General features: G+C 42.0%; 1 protein-coding gene across 5 annotated transcripts in view; it reads left to right on the plus strand.

Annotated features, from left to right (window-relative positions):
- The window catches only part of TSPAN14 (tetraspanin 14), a 40282-nt gene that overhangs the window by 1854 nt on the left and 24403 nt on the right, over positions 1 to 14025 (plus strand). For 3 of the 5 annotated variants that reach the window (XM_083843871.1, XM_083843872.1, XM_083843868.1), the window contains exon 2: positions 13311 to 13408. In XM_083843871.1, the coding sequence (XP_083699997.1) occupies positions 13328 to 13408 (81 nt within the window). In that variant the 5' untranslated portion in view covers positions 13311 to 13327. Of the gene's footprint in view, positions 1 to 2219; positions 2297 to 13310; positions 13409 to 14025 lie in introns of all 5 variants that reach the window. The other 2 variants (XM_083843869.1, XM_083843870.1) reach the window with 2 other exon arrangements.

The raw sequence follows: 14025 nt of genomic DNA on the forward strand, positions 1-14025 counted from the left end.
ACTCCTTCTCCAAGGGGGCATGAAACTTGTGACCTAGAGCTTTGGATAAAATGCAAGGAAACCAGCTCTTTGAGGATGGAAACAGGGTATATATTTTTTATAAATGCTCAGTGGGATGCTGATTTCCTTTCCAGCTATCTCCATCAGTGAGCTAGGCATGTGACTTCCTGAGCAACTTTATACTAACAATAAATGTGTGAGACTTTAAATACTGAGGTGTGGATGGTGTTTGAGATAGTACTGCCATCTGCTTGACAGGGGGGTTGTGTGGGAGAGGAGAGGTCAGGTGGGAGTTTGGGTCTATTCCCTGGTATGAAGTAGGAGTGAGCTGGGTGGGAAGGAACTATTTAGCAGGTATTGTGTATTTTTTTTAAACAAATCCAGGACATGTGTTCTTGGAACGGTGTTCTGTATCCTCTGGCTAATGATGCTGCAAGAAAATACTTTTAAGGGTGCCATGTTCTTCTAGCTCTGTCCTTGGGGGAGCAAAGAACATGATGATGTTCTCTATCCTTAAAAGACTTTCATGTTCAAAATCATAGTGCCACTGAAACAGCAATTTTTAGAAATAGCTTCCCAAAAGATTGTAAATGCATCTGTTGAAAAATAAGTTGCATGCTAGTTATTTTTGTTGTTGTTTATGGTCTCACTCATGGGTTGGCAAGGCCTTGCTAAAGGGTAAGGTCTAGAACTAAACCCAAGTCACTGAAATCTGGTGTTCTTTGTCTGATCTGTGCTCTATGCGATTTAAAAAAAAAAAATCCACTTGGGTGGGGTATGGTGAAATATGTGAGCTTCAGACATGAGACAAAGGAGACTCTTATGCCTAGCTCACATGTGATTCAAGAATGTTTTTACTTGTGGGCTTTTTGTGCCATGCTGCTTTGCACTGTGGCTTCCTGGGTCAAAACGTCCCATTCCTGGTAGAAGAGGCCTCTGTACTTTTTGTATTTTGGCATCTGTGGTATATTTTCAAGGCTACTAACAGTCCAATTCACAAAATCTATGAATGTACTATGGTTGTTGTGTGCCTATGTTAAGCTTTTCCACTGTACCAACAATAAATCAAATGCACAAATAAGTTTTCTTTAGTTTGGCATAAATATTGCGGAATGCTGCTGTGGGAAGAGCAGGTGAAGGAACTGAGGAACAGTTCTCTTCCAGGTGGCTCCTGATGATACCTCCAAAGGAGGAGTCTTTCTCCCTGGTATTACGTGACCCCAAAATTTAGGGCTCTTCTGGAGCTGTAGTGGTGTTGTGTTGCTGGAGGGTACTGCTGCAGCCTTCCAGCCCCAGCGCTGCTCGGGCAGGAGCAGTGTCCTTGTCCTTTGTCCTTTGGCTCATGCTCAGCCAAAAGCATCCAGTCAAGGAAATGTTAAAAGCAATGTGGGAGATCTTCAGAGTAAAGCAGATTGAGGTTTGTTTTGTGGGGGTTTTAAAGTTTTATAGTGTAGGTCCCCTCAAAATGACTGAAATATGATTTTAGCTTAGCAAATCTTAGCTCAGGAAAAGGAGGGAGGAAAAAACCTTAAGTGTTGTAGGTTCACACAACTTCATTTTGAAACAGCCACTGTGTAATTAAATATAATTGAAGGTCTTGTGTCTTAGTTTTTTGCATTGTAAAACAGCTTCTCTGGATGACTGAACAAAAGCTGTCTTCAGTATGGTCAGTGAGTTGAAAAATTGTTGTTGGGTTAATTCTGCTATTTTAGGCATGTCACAGGTGGGGATTACAGAGAAAGGATTTAACCTGCAGAAAATAGTGATCCTCAATATTGACAGGATAAGGGATTCCATTGTTTGCAGTTGAAACTACTGAATTGAATGACCAGGCTTTTGCTGACCTTGTTTGCGCAAATCTTGGAAATGAAGCCTTCTTTGAAAGAAGATTGTGAAAGACTGGGCAGAACACCGCCTCTCGAGTTCTGTTATCATCTGTTGCAGAAAACTTGGAGTAAAGGAAAATAAAATGTGCTGAATGCAAGAGGAAATGTCCTACGTGGCTCAAATTGTGCCTCAGCCCTTGTTTGGAAGTGAGGACCAGCACTTGTTCTGTTTCAGCGTTTCCTGTCTCTCTTCCTTTTGGGGAGCAAAGAAACAGCAGTTTTTCCTTTTCCTTTTAGTAAACCTCATACATGATATGTGTGGATTTCTGTTCTTATCCGGAATGTCGTCTTATGTATTTTCTTAGAGCTATTTCTGCGTACCTGTCTTTACAGCAGCCTGTGCAAAACCTGAAAGTCCTGGGGCTATCTTCATAGTGAAGCTGAATGTCCAAGGCAAAGGCATAAGAAAGGTAGGGCCTTGCTACCTCTCATTCTGTGGGGTAGGCACGCATTCACCAGATTTCCCTGGTATTGCAAGAAGCTGTGCACTCTCAGTGTCGAGAGCAGGCAGTTCTAACAAATTGAACAAGGAGTCTTCGTTCTGAAAACCTGTGCTGAAGCCCCGGGATGAGGTTGGAGCTCTTCTTTGGTGCTAACGGTGCTTGCTGAGCATTTGTGAATGTGAGCTTTTGGCTTTCATGTGTTTTTAATTTGGCTTGATTGTTTCAGACAAGTTGGTAGTGTACAAAACCAAATTTGTTCCTGTCACCCAAAAGCCCTTTCCAGCAGTCTTCTTGTTTTAAAGGTTTTTGTTTTGTTGCCCAAATATTAAATATTTGATATTTGTATCTGTCTGGAAAGCATTTTCTAAGTGTGGCAGCAGCTGCAGGAAGCAGAGTGAAGCACAGTGTTTAGAGGCAGCTGAAAATTTTAATATTTCAAAAAGTGTTTTGTTCTGCGTAGCAAGGGTTGGCTGCCCTTGCTTTGGGATATAAAATCCGTGCTGTGACATGTATTCTGGTATCTGGGAACCCCTGAACAGAGAGTAAAGGGAGCAGCCTCAGGTAACTTAAATCTGAAGGAAGACATCAGAGTTGTTGGACTTTGGTCACTTTCATGACAGCAGGCTTCTGATTGCCAGGATAAGGAGCTCATGGCCTTGATACTCATTTCCTCCCCCTGCTCCCCCCCCCCCCCCCCCCCCAACAATTTGTTATTAAATGGTACTCAGGGAAGTGCTTGGTGTTATGTGAAAATGAACACAGTGGTAAAGCTATATATAACAAAGGGTACGAAACAGAAAAGCTTTTCACCCTGCCTCTTATTTCAGTATGTCTGCGTGGCCAACCTGTAGAGGAAGAAGGCTTGCTTAAAAAGTTGTGTGATTTGAAACTAATAGATAGGGAATTAGTGAGACGACCCCCAGAAGAGCATGAGGTGACTTTGCAAGGTGTGAGACTGTGAAGGGTATTTGGACAAAGTGGTCACAGCAGCGATTTGCTTCTGCAGGGCAGGAGGGAGTTCAACTGTAAGATTTGTCCAGCTGGGACAAACGGGAAGGGAAGGTGTCTTTAGTGCTTTTTTTTCCTCTGGGCTGCTTGTGTAAGCAGCAATGCTGTCAGCATGTTAAGATGGCAGTTTCCTGTGTTCTTACTTTTTTTTTCCCCTAGAGGTATCTGTTTTCTCCTTTGATTAAAGGCCCAGGTGAGGCTGTTGTGTCTCACTTCTGCACCTTCTCACTGTGCTGGTGTCTTTGCCATTTGCTGCTTGCAGAGAACAAAGTCTGTGCGTGACAGAGCGCCGACAGCATGGCTGCGTAGCCTCTGCTGCCGTGATCTCTGCTACACCATGTTGTTCTTGGCGAGCCCCTCACGAGGTGCAGAGCTTGTTTTTCCTCCTTCCCCTGGGGAGGACGCGAGTCTTCCAGCAAACAATTGACGGTTTCTCATGACCCTGTGCGAGCACTGGCTACTGGGGGAAGGGCTGGAGCATTTCAAGCCCTGGCTTAGCAGCCTGGAGCAGCTTTGGTCTTTCTTCTTTCTCCTTGCCTTGTGGTAGTGTGTGCATGGTGCTATGCAAACCTATCTGCCACATCTCCTGAAGCATTTGCTTCTTTGGGCTGAGCCACGTGGTCTCCTGAAGAGCTGACAGTGGTTAGGCTGACAAGGTGTTTGAATGTTGTTTTGTCACTTCTCTAATATTTTCCTGCGTTGCGTGGTAGAAGTTTGCATGCTAGTCCTGTTCTGAAAGTCACACAAGTGCCTTTCTTTCCCAGAAAGTCAGTTGGTAGGCAGAACAATCACTGTACCGTTGTTGAGCTGTCTGCGTGGCCACAAAGAGCTATTTTTTCCTGTGCTCCCCAAGCCTGCGATCATCCTGGTCGGCACTTAAAAGCAAGGTTCTCCTAAGTGTGGGCTGAGCGCAGCTTGTGTGCCATGCGGGGAGGGCAATGACAGTCAGGGAGCTTCGTGTGAATGGGCTGCAGACGCAGGTAGGGTGGATCCCATGGTGCTGGGAGGCTGTGTGTTAGGAGTGTGTGTTCCTCCTGGATTTGAAAGTGGGAGTACTGTTACTTATGGGGGGTGGGAAGGGAGAAAAATTGAGTCTTCAGTTGCTTCAGCTCCACATCGTGTCTCTGATGCGGACGCAGCATTGCTTAAGCAGAACAAATGTGAGTGTAACTAGTATCACACAGATAGGTGTGTTCACTTCTCTGCAAGCTCATTGCTTTTTGAGATCTTGTTTAAATTGTTAAAATATATAGGAACATTCAGTATAAAGGCTAAGAATATGATGCAGACATAAACAGACTGCATGTTATACCCAAAGCAAGGCATACTTTTAGGAATAAAAAAAATTATATGCTAGTCATTCCTTTAGTGTGTATTACTATAATCAGTCTCCTGTTTTTCTCTGTGGGGGAGGAAAAAAAAAGAAAATGAAGGGATATCCTTTTTGGCTGAAATGTAACAGGAGGCTAGAACAAGTGGCATTCCTGAAGTGGAGGAAAGCCACAACATGTCTAAAAGTTTAGGATGTTGTCCTCTGAAGAAAGAGCAGATGTGTCAGCAAAGCAAGTTGGCAGCTTCCTGTCTTTTCCAAGTTGTGACTTATGATATAAAGTGGTACAGCAAGTGGAGGACCCGTTTTGTTCTTGAAGCCTTGTGGTCTGTATGGAGGTATGGGAAGGAGCAGGCGGTGTCTGTGGAATATGTTCTACTGTTGGATAACTAAAGAAAATTATTCCTCATGCTGGCAGTTTTGGCTCCTCAACGAAAATGCTTGCTTTGCAAGACTCCAAAACCTTCTGTTGCAAGGGAAAAAAATCAAATTATATGGTGGTTTTAATTTGAGACTGAGTTTTGCCCCGCTACTGTTAATGTTATAGGGAGTGGATATGTCTGCGCTCAGAAGAGGTGGGAGAAAGCAGCTGAGGGGTTTTGGTCTGCTAAAGTTGTTCTGGCTACTTGTTCTGACAGGCTTTGCTCCCTGAAGTGAATAAACTCCTGGTCAGAATGAGTGACACGCTTGTGTGTTTCCCAACATCTGAGCTTTCTGTGAAGTGAAAAAGGCAACCGTAGCTTGTGGTTTGTTTCTAAATGCTAAAGTTACAACATGCAGGCAAGCTTCTGTTCTGGTGAAACTGTAATAGTTTTTTTTTTTTTTTTTCTTGGGAATGAAAGATTATTCCAAACACTTCCAAGGGGTTAATGAGCCATTCATTGAGCTGTGGTAAGTGTCTAGTGTTGATTTAATTTTTCCTAGTAATCAGTCTGAGTTTTAACTTATGGGAACATGGATTATTCCATAGTGCTTTAGAAAATAAGGTCAGTGAAGCCTAAATCTTATACTCTATACTTATACTTGCTGTTGTTTGTAATTCTCAAATATTAATAGAGGGCCTGACAGCTTATGAAAAGATCCTTCACTTTCTCCTGCCTGTGTTCAGAAAATCACTGACTTTTGGACTCATTTTACTTGTGATGTTTCTTTCTCTTTCTGCTTCCCCTGCTGTCCCTTGCTTTAAGTCAGCATACAGAATACACGCTTTATGTGCAGTCAGCTACTCTGAGCAGATTGCTCCTCAGCAGGGTCAGAGGTGCCACTGTAGTTGGTGTTCCTTGTCAAGGGCTGCTGCACGTTGGAGCAGACAGTTTCTTTCTGTTCACTTACTACTGTAGCAAACCTGAAGTCAGCAGAGCAGAAATACCATAAACCTGGTAAAATTCAGTACTTGGCTGAGTTGAGTTGTACCTCTGTCTCCTCAGCGTCAGTAGGTGAAAATATTTGCAGATCGAATTTTCATAGTCAATGCTTCTGTTCTGTGGTGGTGTTAGTTCTCATTCTGACTAGGGCTTAGTTTTTGGTAATGAAAAAATGTGAAATTTCTGGAGCTGGTTTTGCATGTGTGTGGCTTGCTTTTTAGAATTACTAGTAGCTTTTGTAGCTAAGTGGGAATAAAGATCTGACTAGTGTGTAAGCAGGACCAGCTGACTGTATCTTTTGGTAGCTTGTGTGAAGAGTTGTGAGAAGTAATTGTTATAAGTGCTCTTGTCCTCTGTTCGTGGTCTTTGATTGCTGCAGGAGTAACTGCTAATTCTGTGTGCCCTCTTCAAGTCTTCCTTTCCTGTATTTTTGTTAGGTTAAGAAAATAAGTAGATCTAATATCCTGTGAGTAATAGCTTGAATGGCTTCTTGAATTGCAGTTGTGCAATGCAGTGCTTTTGTGCTGAAGATTTGGTGGCTTTTTAGTCAAATGGGCAGTTCGGAAGAGGTTATCAGATTATATTCCTTAATGCTCGTGTATATTTTCAGAATTCAAGGTGTCTGTATTCTGAATGTCAGTCTGAGTTCAGAGTACTTTCACATGGTATTTCTGATTCAACTTGTCCACATAAAAGTAGCTGGTTTTGCCATAAGCAGATGCATAATGTCAGCGGTCTGTAGAGCTTCTGTGGGGCTCTTCTGAATTGCTGCTGCTTTGTTTTGGGTTTGGGAACACTGATAGCTGTTCCTTACAAGTTTTCCTAAGTTGCAGTTTGTGCTGCAGTGAATAAAGCCTGGTCACTGGAAGCTGAAGCTCTTCCCATCTTAGAGGGGATTGGGTCAGTTCTGAGGATTGTTGTGTAGAGTTTGCGCTGGAACAAGCTGGGCCAGAAATGTTCTTCAAACAGTGTGAGGACTTTGACCCTCCAGCATACTACAGAAGTAAGAGCCCCAGAAGATGATGTTTTGAGAAATCTGTCTGGCTTTGGTCGTATTTTCCATTAACTTCAAAGATCTGTTTCTGGCCATTATTTCTCTAGTAAGAGAGGGATAACCTATTAGCCATGTCTGCCTTGCATAATGAGTCTTTCAGGTTAAAAAAAAAAATTTAAAAAAAAAAACCTTTTTGCTGAATAATCTTCAGGTTTCTTCTAAGAATGAGCAGATGTTTCTCTGCTCTTTTGGATTGCAGTGGAAATAAATATACTATACCCTTGCTCCTTAAGAGAAGTGTGTATTCCTTTAGAGGCCCTTGTAAGAGTTCCTCGGAAACAAAATTACTAAACGAAGATGACACAGCCTTACAGAGTTCCTGAATCATCAGAAATGCTGCTATCTCCCATTCCAGAGACAGATTAACATGTGTAAGAGCTGTAAATCCAATCAGGTTTTCTTCTTTTTGTTCCCCAAACTCAGTCCTTACGCGTGAAGACTTGACACCCAGCACCTGATACTGTACTGATCATTATGACTTGCTGTGGTCAGTTTCTCTGAAAAGAGCAGTCTGTAGGTGCTTCCTGGTTGTGCCCTTTTCAGAAAGGCCCAAAGAAAGTCTGAGCTGCTCCTGGTCAGGGTCATGTCTGTCTTTCCACTTCACTCACAAGCATGCACGCCAACAAACAAACAACCCAACCACAAAAAACTATTAAGTGAGCACCTCCAAAAGAATGATGCTTATTTGTAATAACAGTGACCAGAATGAATGAAGTAATGTTTTTGTTAGGCAGTTGGTGTTGATGGTGTAGTGGAGTTAAGCAGGCACACCTAAAGAAGCAATAGGCCAGCGTGCATCTCTTGCTATATTGTAAAAAATTCTTCCCACTCCTCTGTGTGCTGTGCTTGTGGTGGTGTCCGTTTCCTTCACCAGGTTCATGTGGACCCAATACTTTGTATTAGTGGATGATGGGTTGGGGAGGGAACGACCAGCAGCTTACAAAATTTTTTTTCTCCTGCCTCACTTCTGTACGGTGTCCCCCAGCTTCATCCGTTTCCATGTGTTAGCCTTGTGTTGTGTTGTCTGCGACGCTGGCGTAGAAAGCATTTCAGTGGTACTGAATTTCCTTGAGCACACTCGGGAGCTGGCACTGCTTCTGGCCTCCCAGCCTTGTCCTCATGCTGCCACCTGACTGCATCCACTGCTGGTGTCCGTGTGGCTCTGGCAAGGTGGGTTGGGAGGCTCAACTCTGCTTTCTTATCGTGTTTGACAAAATTGCGGGGTTGACTTGCTGGGCGATTCGCTGTATGACTGTCCCCTTGTGCTGAGTAGGATGACGAATGGCTGTGGATTGTGAGATGGGGCAGGGAAGGAGGAATTGGTGCGGTGGCAGCACTGGCTTTAACTGAAACATGAGCGTGGCTTAGGTCTGCGTGGTAAAGCTATAATGCCTCCTGAGGTTCAAAAGAGTTTGTGGACCTAGACTTAGAGATGCACATTAGTGTTCCAGTTGTTCCTGTTCTAGATTGGTATCTTTGAGGATTTCCTTGCGTATCCACAAGAGATTGTTTAATATATCACAGCTTTGTTTTGTAAGGATTAAAATCTATAGACTGTGAGTGTCACTGCTATAGCATTTGGAAAGTAAGAGTGGAAGAGTGGGTGTAGAAATGCTTTTGAAATGGCAGCATTCACTTGATGAACAACAACTTCTTTTCCTTGTTAAAGCTGTAAACAAAGTTATAAATTCTACCAAAGCAGCTGTGCTCTATATTTAATTTTTAGAAATTCCTGTTGCCATGAGTGGGTGATAACTGCCAGCTGAGACAAAGTGCCTTGCTTTGTCAGAAATGCAGTAGAGAAAGTGACTAGTAAGTGCTGCCTACAGACTGCCTGAAGCTTCCAAGTTTGTAGTATCGCTAACCATAGTTATGTAGCCTGTGATGCAAAGTACATGAAGTATGGAGGTAGCAGATTTTTATCTGTTAACAGATGCTTCCTACACTAGGAAACACAACCATTTTTAGTATAAACATGGGAAAGGTGGCTGTGTGGCTTTGAGTGGGTTGTTTGGCCTCTTTATTTGTAGGGTTGGGGAAAAAACAGTCAAACATAACTACACTTCAGATGTCGCATGCCAGAATGTCAGTCCCACATCAGTAGTGACCATACTTCTCCATATAGCGTTTGGTGGTCTGTCAAGAAGAACCAAAAGGCTCTGGATGTGGAGAACCAAAAGCAGTAAGTCAAATCTGCTCTCAGTATAGGTATTTCAGGAGGAAACATCTGTCTCTGGAACCACGTGCTGTCCTACAACAGCTTCTTGCAACAAAGAACCCATGCTGGTTGTACAGGACCCCCGCCATTTCAGAGCATTAAGAAAATAAAGAGCAGATAAAAAAAATCACTTTCCTTTTTCATCCTGTGACAGTCCTGTGATGGGTATGGCTGGGGCGCCTCCCCAGTTGTATGGGGAAATGCAGAGAGATGTGTTACAAGTTGTTGGTCAGAGTGATGACTTAAGCAGGCAACAGTGCTTATCAGTAAGGACACTTCTGACGCTTCTGGTGCGGAGTTTCTCTGCAGCTGGGACTTGAATAATTGGATGCAAGTTTGTGTCAAAGAGGGCAACCTAACAGAAAGTAAGACTTCAGACTGCGCTTGTATTTTGGTTCCTGAATTGCTGTGCTTGCCTTTCTGCTTCAGGTTGTACTTTCAGGCTCTTAGTTTGTGTAGGTGAACCCCGTTTTTAAGGAATGTAGTGATGTGAGGCACTTTGCTGTGTCCTGTATGCTGTGTGATATGTGCTGGGGCAAACGGAGACTTGAACACGGCTCAGATTAGTGAGGTTCTGCTGCTGTGTCCTAGCATCTTCTCTTCTCCCTCTCTTCCCCAGATCCATCACACTTGCTGACTTGTTCAAGTGTACGAACCTAGATTGTTAAAATATGAGTTGCCATTTAGAGCTAGAGATGTAGCTATGTACTTACTCTAAGGGAATCAAAGCTGGGAAAATCAACTGTTTGGTCCTTCTCTAGTGTTCTCTCAGTAGCACGCTTAGAAAAGCATGTTAAGAAAGTTGTGTCCAAACAAGTTTTCTTTGCAATGTCTTGTAATTGTAAGATGCATAAATACTGTCTGTGAAGCTGGATGGGGTGAAAATGTCAGTAAATGAAGTAGGGCATGAGGAAATGGAACTGTCTATATCTTGTGTGTTGCAAAACTCAGCTTATGTGTGTGACCGGGTTACATTTAGAGAAGTAATTTCCAGTTACTGCCCATACTGCCATAAAGTAACACTTCCATTATTAAAGTACAAAGGTTGTGTGTGTTAGCTGGTGTCTCTTTGTAGTTGTTGGGTTTTTGTTATAAATAAGCCGTGACCATAAAAACTAGTAATAGGATGAGTTTTTGGACAGCAAAACTTGTTGTCAGTATTTGATTAAAACTGAGTGGGATTCAACTTTTGTAGTATGGAAATAACAAGCTAAGGTTCTAACAGTGAATTTTCATACTCTAGCCTGAGAAATTTTGCAGGTATTGTTTATGTAAGAATGTGCAATATGTCCTTTAATCTTTCTGCTGTTTCTCTGTAACCAGCTTAGTAGTTCATTGTGCACATTCAGTCTCTTTATTAGAGCTGTTCATGGCAAAAAATGTTTTAGATCTTATTTAAACTCAGTTTTATTCCATCTCATATGGAGGTTTCTCAACTTCTTATAGTAGCTTTCAAGCAAGCTTTCTTCACTAGTCCTCCAATTTAAAAGGCTACATCAAGTAGTCTTGTACATGATGATATAAAAACATGGTGATACCAAAATTCTCTTCCTCATCTGTATTTGTGCTTCTTTTTTTAACAGTAACAAATTGATAAGCTTTTGAGGATGTTGCTGTTAATTACCCTGAGAATCCATGGAGGCTCTGAGAGAGTGGATAAAATATTTCACAGCTACTGTGAACCCAGCATTGATTTAGGGAGAGGTAGGAATTGGGATTCAGCAGTACCAGTTTCATCTTAAGGAAAGGTGAAAAAGTACTGATGCAGAACCCGTACAGCTTTCTCAAGACAGCCCTCCTGTCATAACAATAGGATTTTAAGACTGTGAACATTACTTATCTGAGCTGTACCACATGCTGGCTCTTTTGAGCTCTTGCTTCTCTCCGGTGAGGTTGTCAGGCAGTCATCCCGACTGCTGGACAAGGGCTCCTCTGCCCAGTGCAATGCACTTCTGGTAGTGTGCATATTTCTGCATTCATGTGACGTTTGTTTCAACCAAGAGAACTTTTGTGCCTTAACCAAGGTGTTTCAAACTTGGAGTTTTATATGAAAGAGGGAGCAGAGAGTATTTTGTTGCTGAAGGGTCTTTCAAGATGCTGTCTAGAATTGCCTGTGGATAATGTGTCTAAAACAACCTGCATAGGTATCATAATCTTGAAGTTTACTTAGGTGATGTCTGGCTTTATTATATATAAATTAATCAATTTCCAATCAAGTGGATCGGTGTAACTAGTATAACACCTGCCAATTTTCAGTAGGATCTGAAAATTTATGTACATGCAGCTGTCTTGGGTTGGAAAAAGCAGAAATTGTGCACAAATCTTTCAGTCTTACTTGCTGTACCAGGTCACCTGACTTTCCAGTTATTTTTTTTCCCATAACTTCGTAAAAGTATGGAGTGTTTACTGAAATGTTCTCTTTAGATTTTCTGCACTGTTTCTGCATTTCTGGTAACTATCTCCTGGTTAGGCCACCAAGAAACTTTCTGGTTGGTGTTAAAAAGGAGGCGAACATGTCTAGACCATGCAAGGACTTGGTCTGATTGCAGGTGGAAGCCAAGCCTGGGACAGGGAGAACTCTGGAAAGAAAATCAAAGTCTACCTGGGATCCCTGTGCATAGTTTCCTGGGCGGAAGATGTCTGTCATGTGTCCTATCTGTGTATGTGTGGCTTTAGCTTCAGGGAAAAGCGTAAAGCAAGATTTGAAATGCCTGTCATGAGATTTCAAAAACAAGTTCTTCCGAGATGATGCTGATTGTAGTAATTCATAGTTGTCCTGGAAAATGATCAGTAGTGTACTTACAATGAAGAACTTACTTTAGCTTCTGTTGAATGGGATTCTCAAAGCTGATGGGTATTTGTTTCTCTCCCTGCTCTTTTGGTGGGATTTTTTTTTTTTACACCCAGTTACAGATTGCTTTCTAAAAGAAATGTATTTGCCTTCCTATAACTGTGGATGCAGTGATGATCTGCAGCTAACCGTTCCATGGCACTTTTTCAGACTTTGCTAGCTAGGCTTAGTTTTTGCATGCTGTCTGTGGATGCCCAGGTCAGCATAGTCCTTGAAGTCTGTTTCTTAGTGATGAGGTGTTTGGAAGATTCTCTCTGCTTGCTTCTGTTGCAGGCATTTCCTAAATGCCTTATGGGAGGAAAACATTTGTCTCAAGTGCACGGAGGGTTGAAATCTGGAGCTGCTGCATGAGGTCTGTTGTAGGCAGCGCTTGTTGTGTGGTCAGTTCTCTGAAACTTGGCTGGGTGGGTGAGTGCTTTGTCTTTCCAAGCTTTCATCTTAAGAGCTTGTCCTCTGTTTTTCTATACATGGCATTTCTGCAGAAGTGGGTTAGCTACAATACAAAAAGCTTTATTTAGTTCTCTGAAATGTTTGAGCAACAATTGCAGTTGAACCTTATCTCTCTCACACATATAACAAAACATGAAAACAGAACTCGGCAGAGCAAATCAGCTGTCTGATGGTGTGGCTTTTGTTCTTAAGAATAAAACCTCTTGTGGTGTACTGTTTTGATAAAGAAACATTAAAATACGGAAAGGAATACTACTCCCTGTTGCATTTAGCAGCATAGACACTGAAGTTTTCCAGGTAACCACTTGTAACAGATTGCTAGCTCTGGGGTGTTGGATGTAAAATCCACAGGGTGTGTTTAGACTTTTTGCAGAAGTCCAGGCAGCTATCTGTGTAGATAAAATGGCTTTGAGGGAGTGAGAAAGCTGATGCAGATCTAAGGGTAGTCATATAGCCAGTTTCCTTTTTGGGTGTCCCTCACTGTTACCATGTTAGTGCACTTAAAGAAGATAAAGTTATTAAGCAATAAATACTTAAAAGGAGTTTGGGGTAAGCAAAAGTTTGTGAGTTGACTTTGAACATACTTCCGAGTGACATGTGGTATAGGTTACTATAGTCCTTTCTTAACAGAGTGAAAGATCTGGAAAAAATCCTTTGTTCTTAAAATCTTTGACTGATTCTTTTAATTTTTTTCTCTTCTATGCAGGCGCTGTGTTATAGAAGATGCACTATTACCGATATTCTAATGCAGAGGTCAGCTGTTGGTACAAATACCTGCTCTTCAGCTACAACATTGTCTTCTGGGTGAGTACAAAATGTAGAAACTGAAATAGTTTGGGAGTACCTCAATTTCATTAATTTCCTGCACTTCCATTCAAGAACTGTCTAAAATCTTTAACTGAAACCAGGAAGCTGATCTATAGTATATGTCCCTGGTGTTCTGAAGTTGCAGAAGCAACTGTACAAAAGTACCCATGTACAAAAGTCATTATTATTGAAAATGATATGGATACTAATTTCTCAGTCTTCCTTCTCTCCTACTATTGGACTGAAGATAAATGAGTGAAGCAGAGAAAATTGTCTTTTTTATGCAGAAGGGAAAGATCTGCTTTAAGGATTTGTCAAAAGAAAGTAGTCTCTGCTGTTGATGACAAGGCCTCTGTCTTTTGGATGATGGAGGCCATTAAATACTGGTTGTGTGTTTGGGCAAAGGTTAAATCTGTCTTTAAGTGCACTTAAGTAGCATGTTAGGTTGCTTCCCTTTTTAAAATAAGTGTCTTCAAATATATCTCTTCAGATCTTCTTTGATCTTTGTGTTGGAGTGGTGCAGCTATAAGTACAGTGTGCAGAAGAGAAGGAAGGAGTTGCCGGTTGTTAACACATTTCTGGGGCACTAGAATGTAATCAGGATCTTGAAGGTT

This window comes from Anser anser, assembly GCF_964211835.1.
Source record: "Anser anser genome assembly, chromosome: 7".
In the NCBI taxonomy this organism is placed as follows: Eukaryota; Metazoa; Chordata; class Aves; order Anseriformes; family Anatidae; genus Anser; species Anser anser.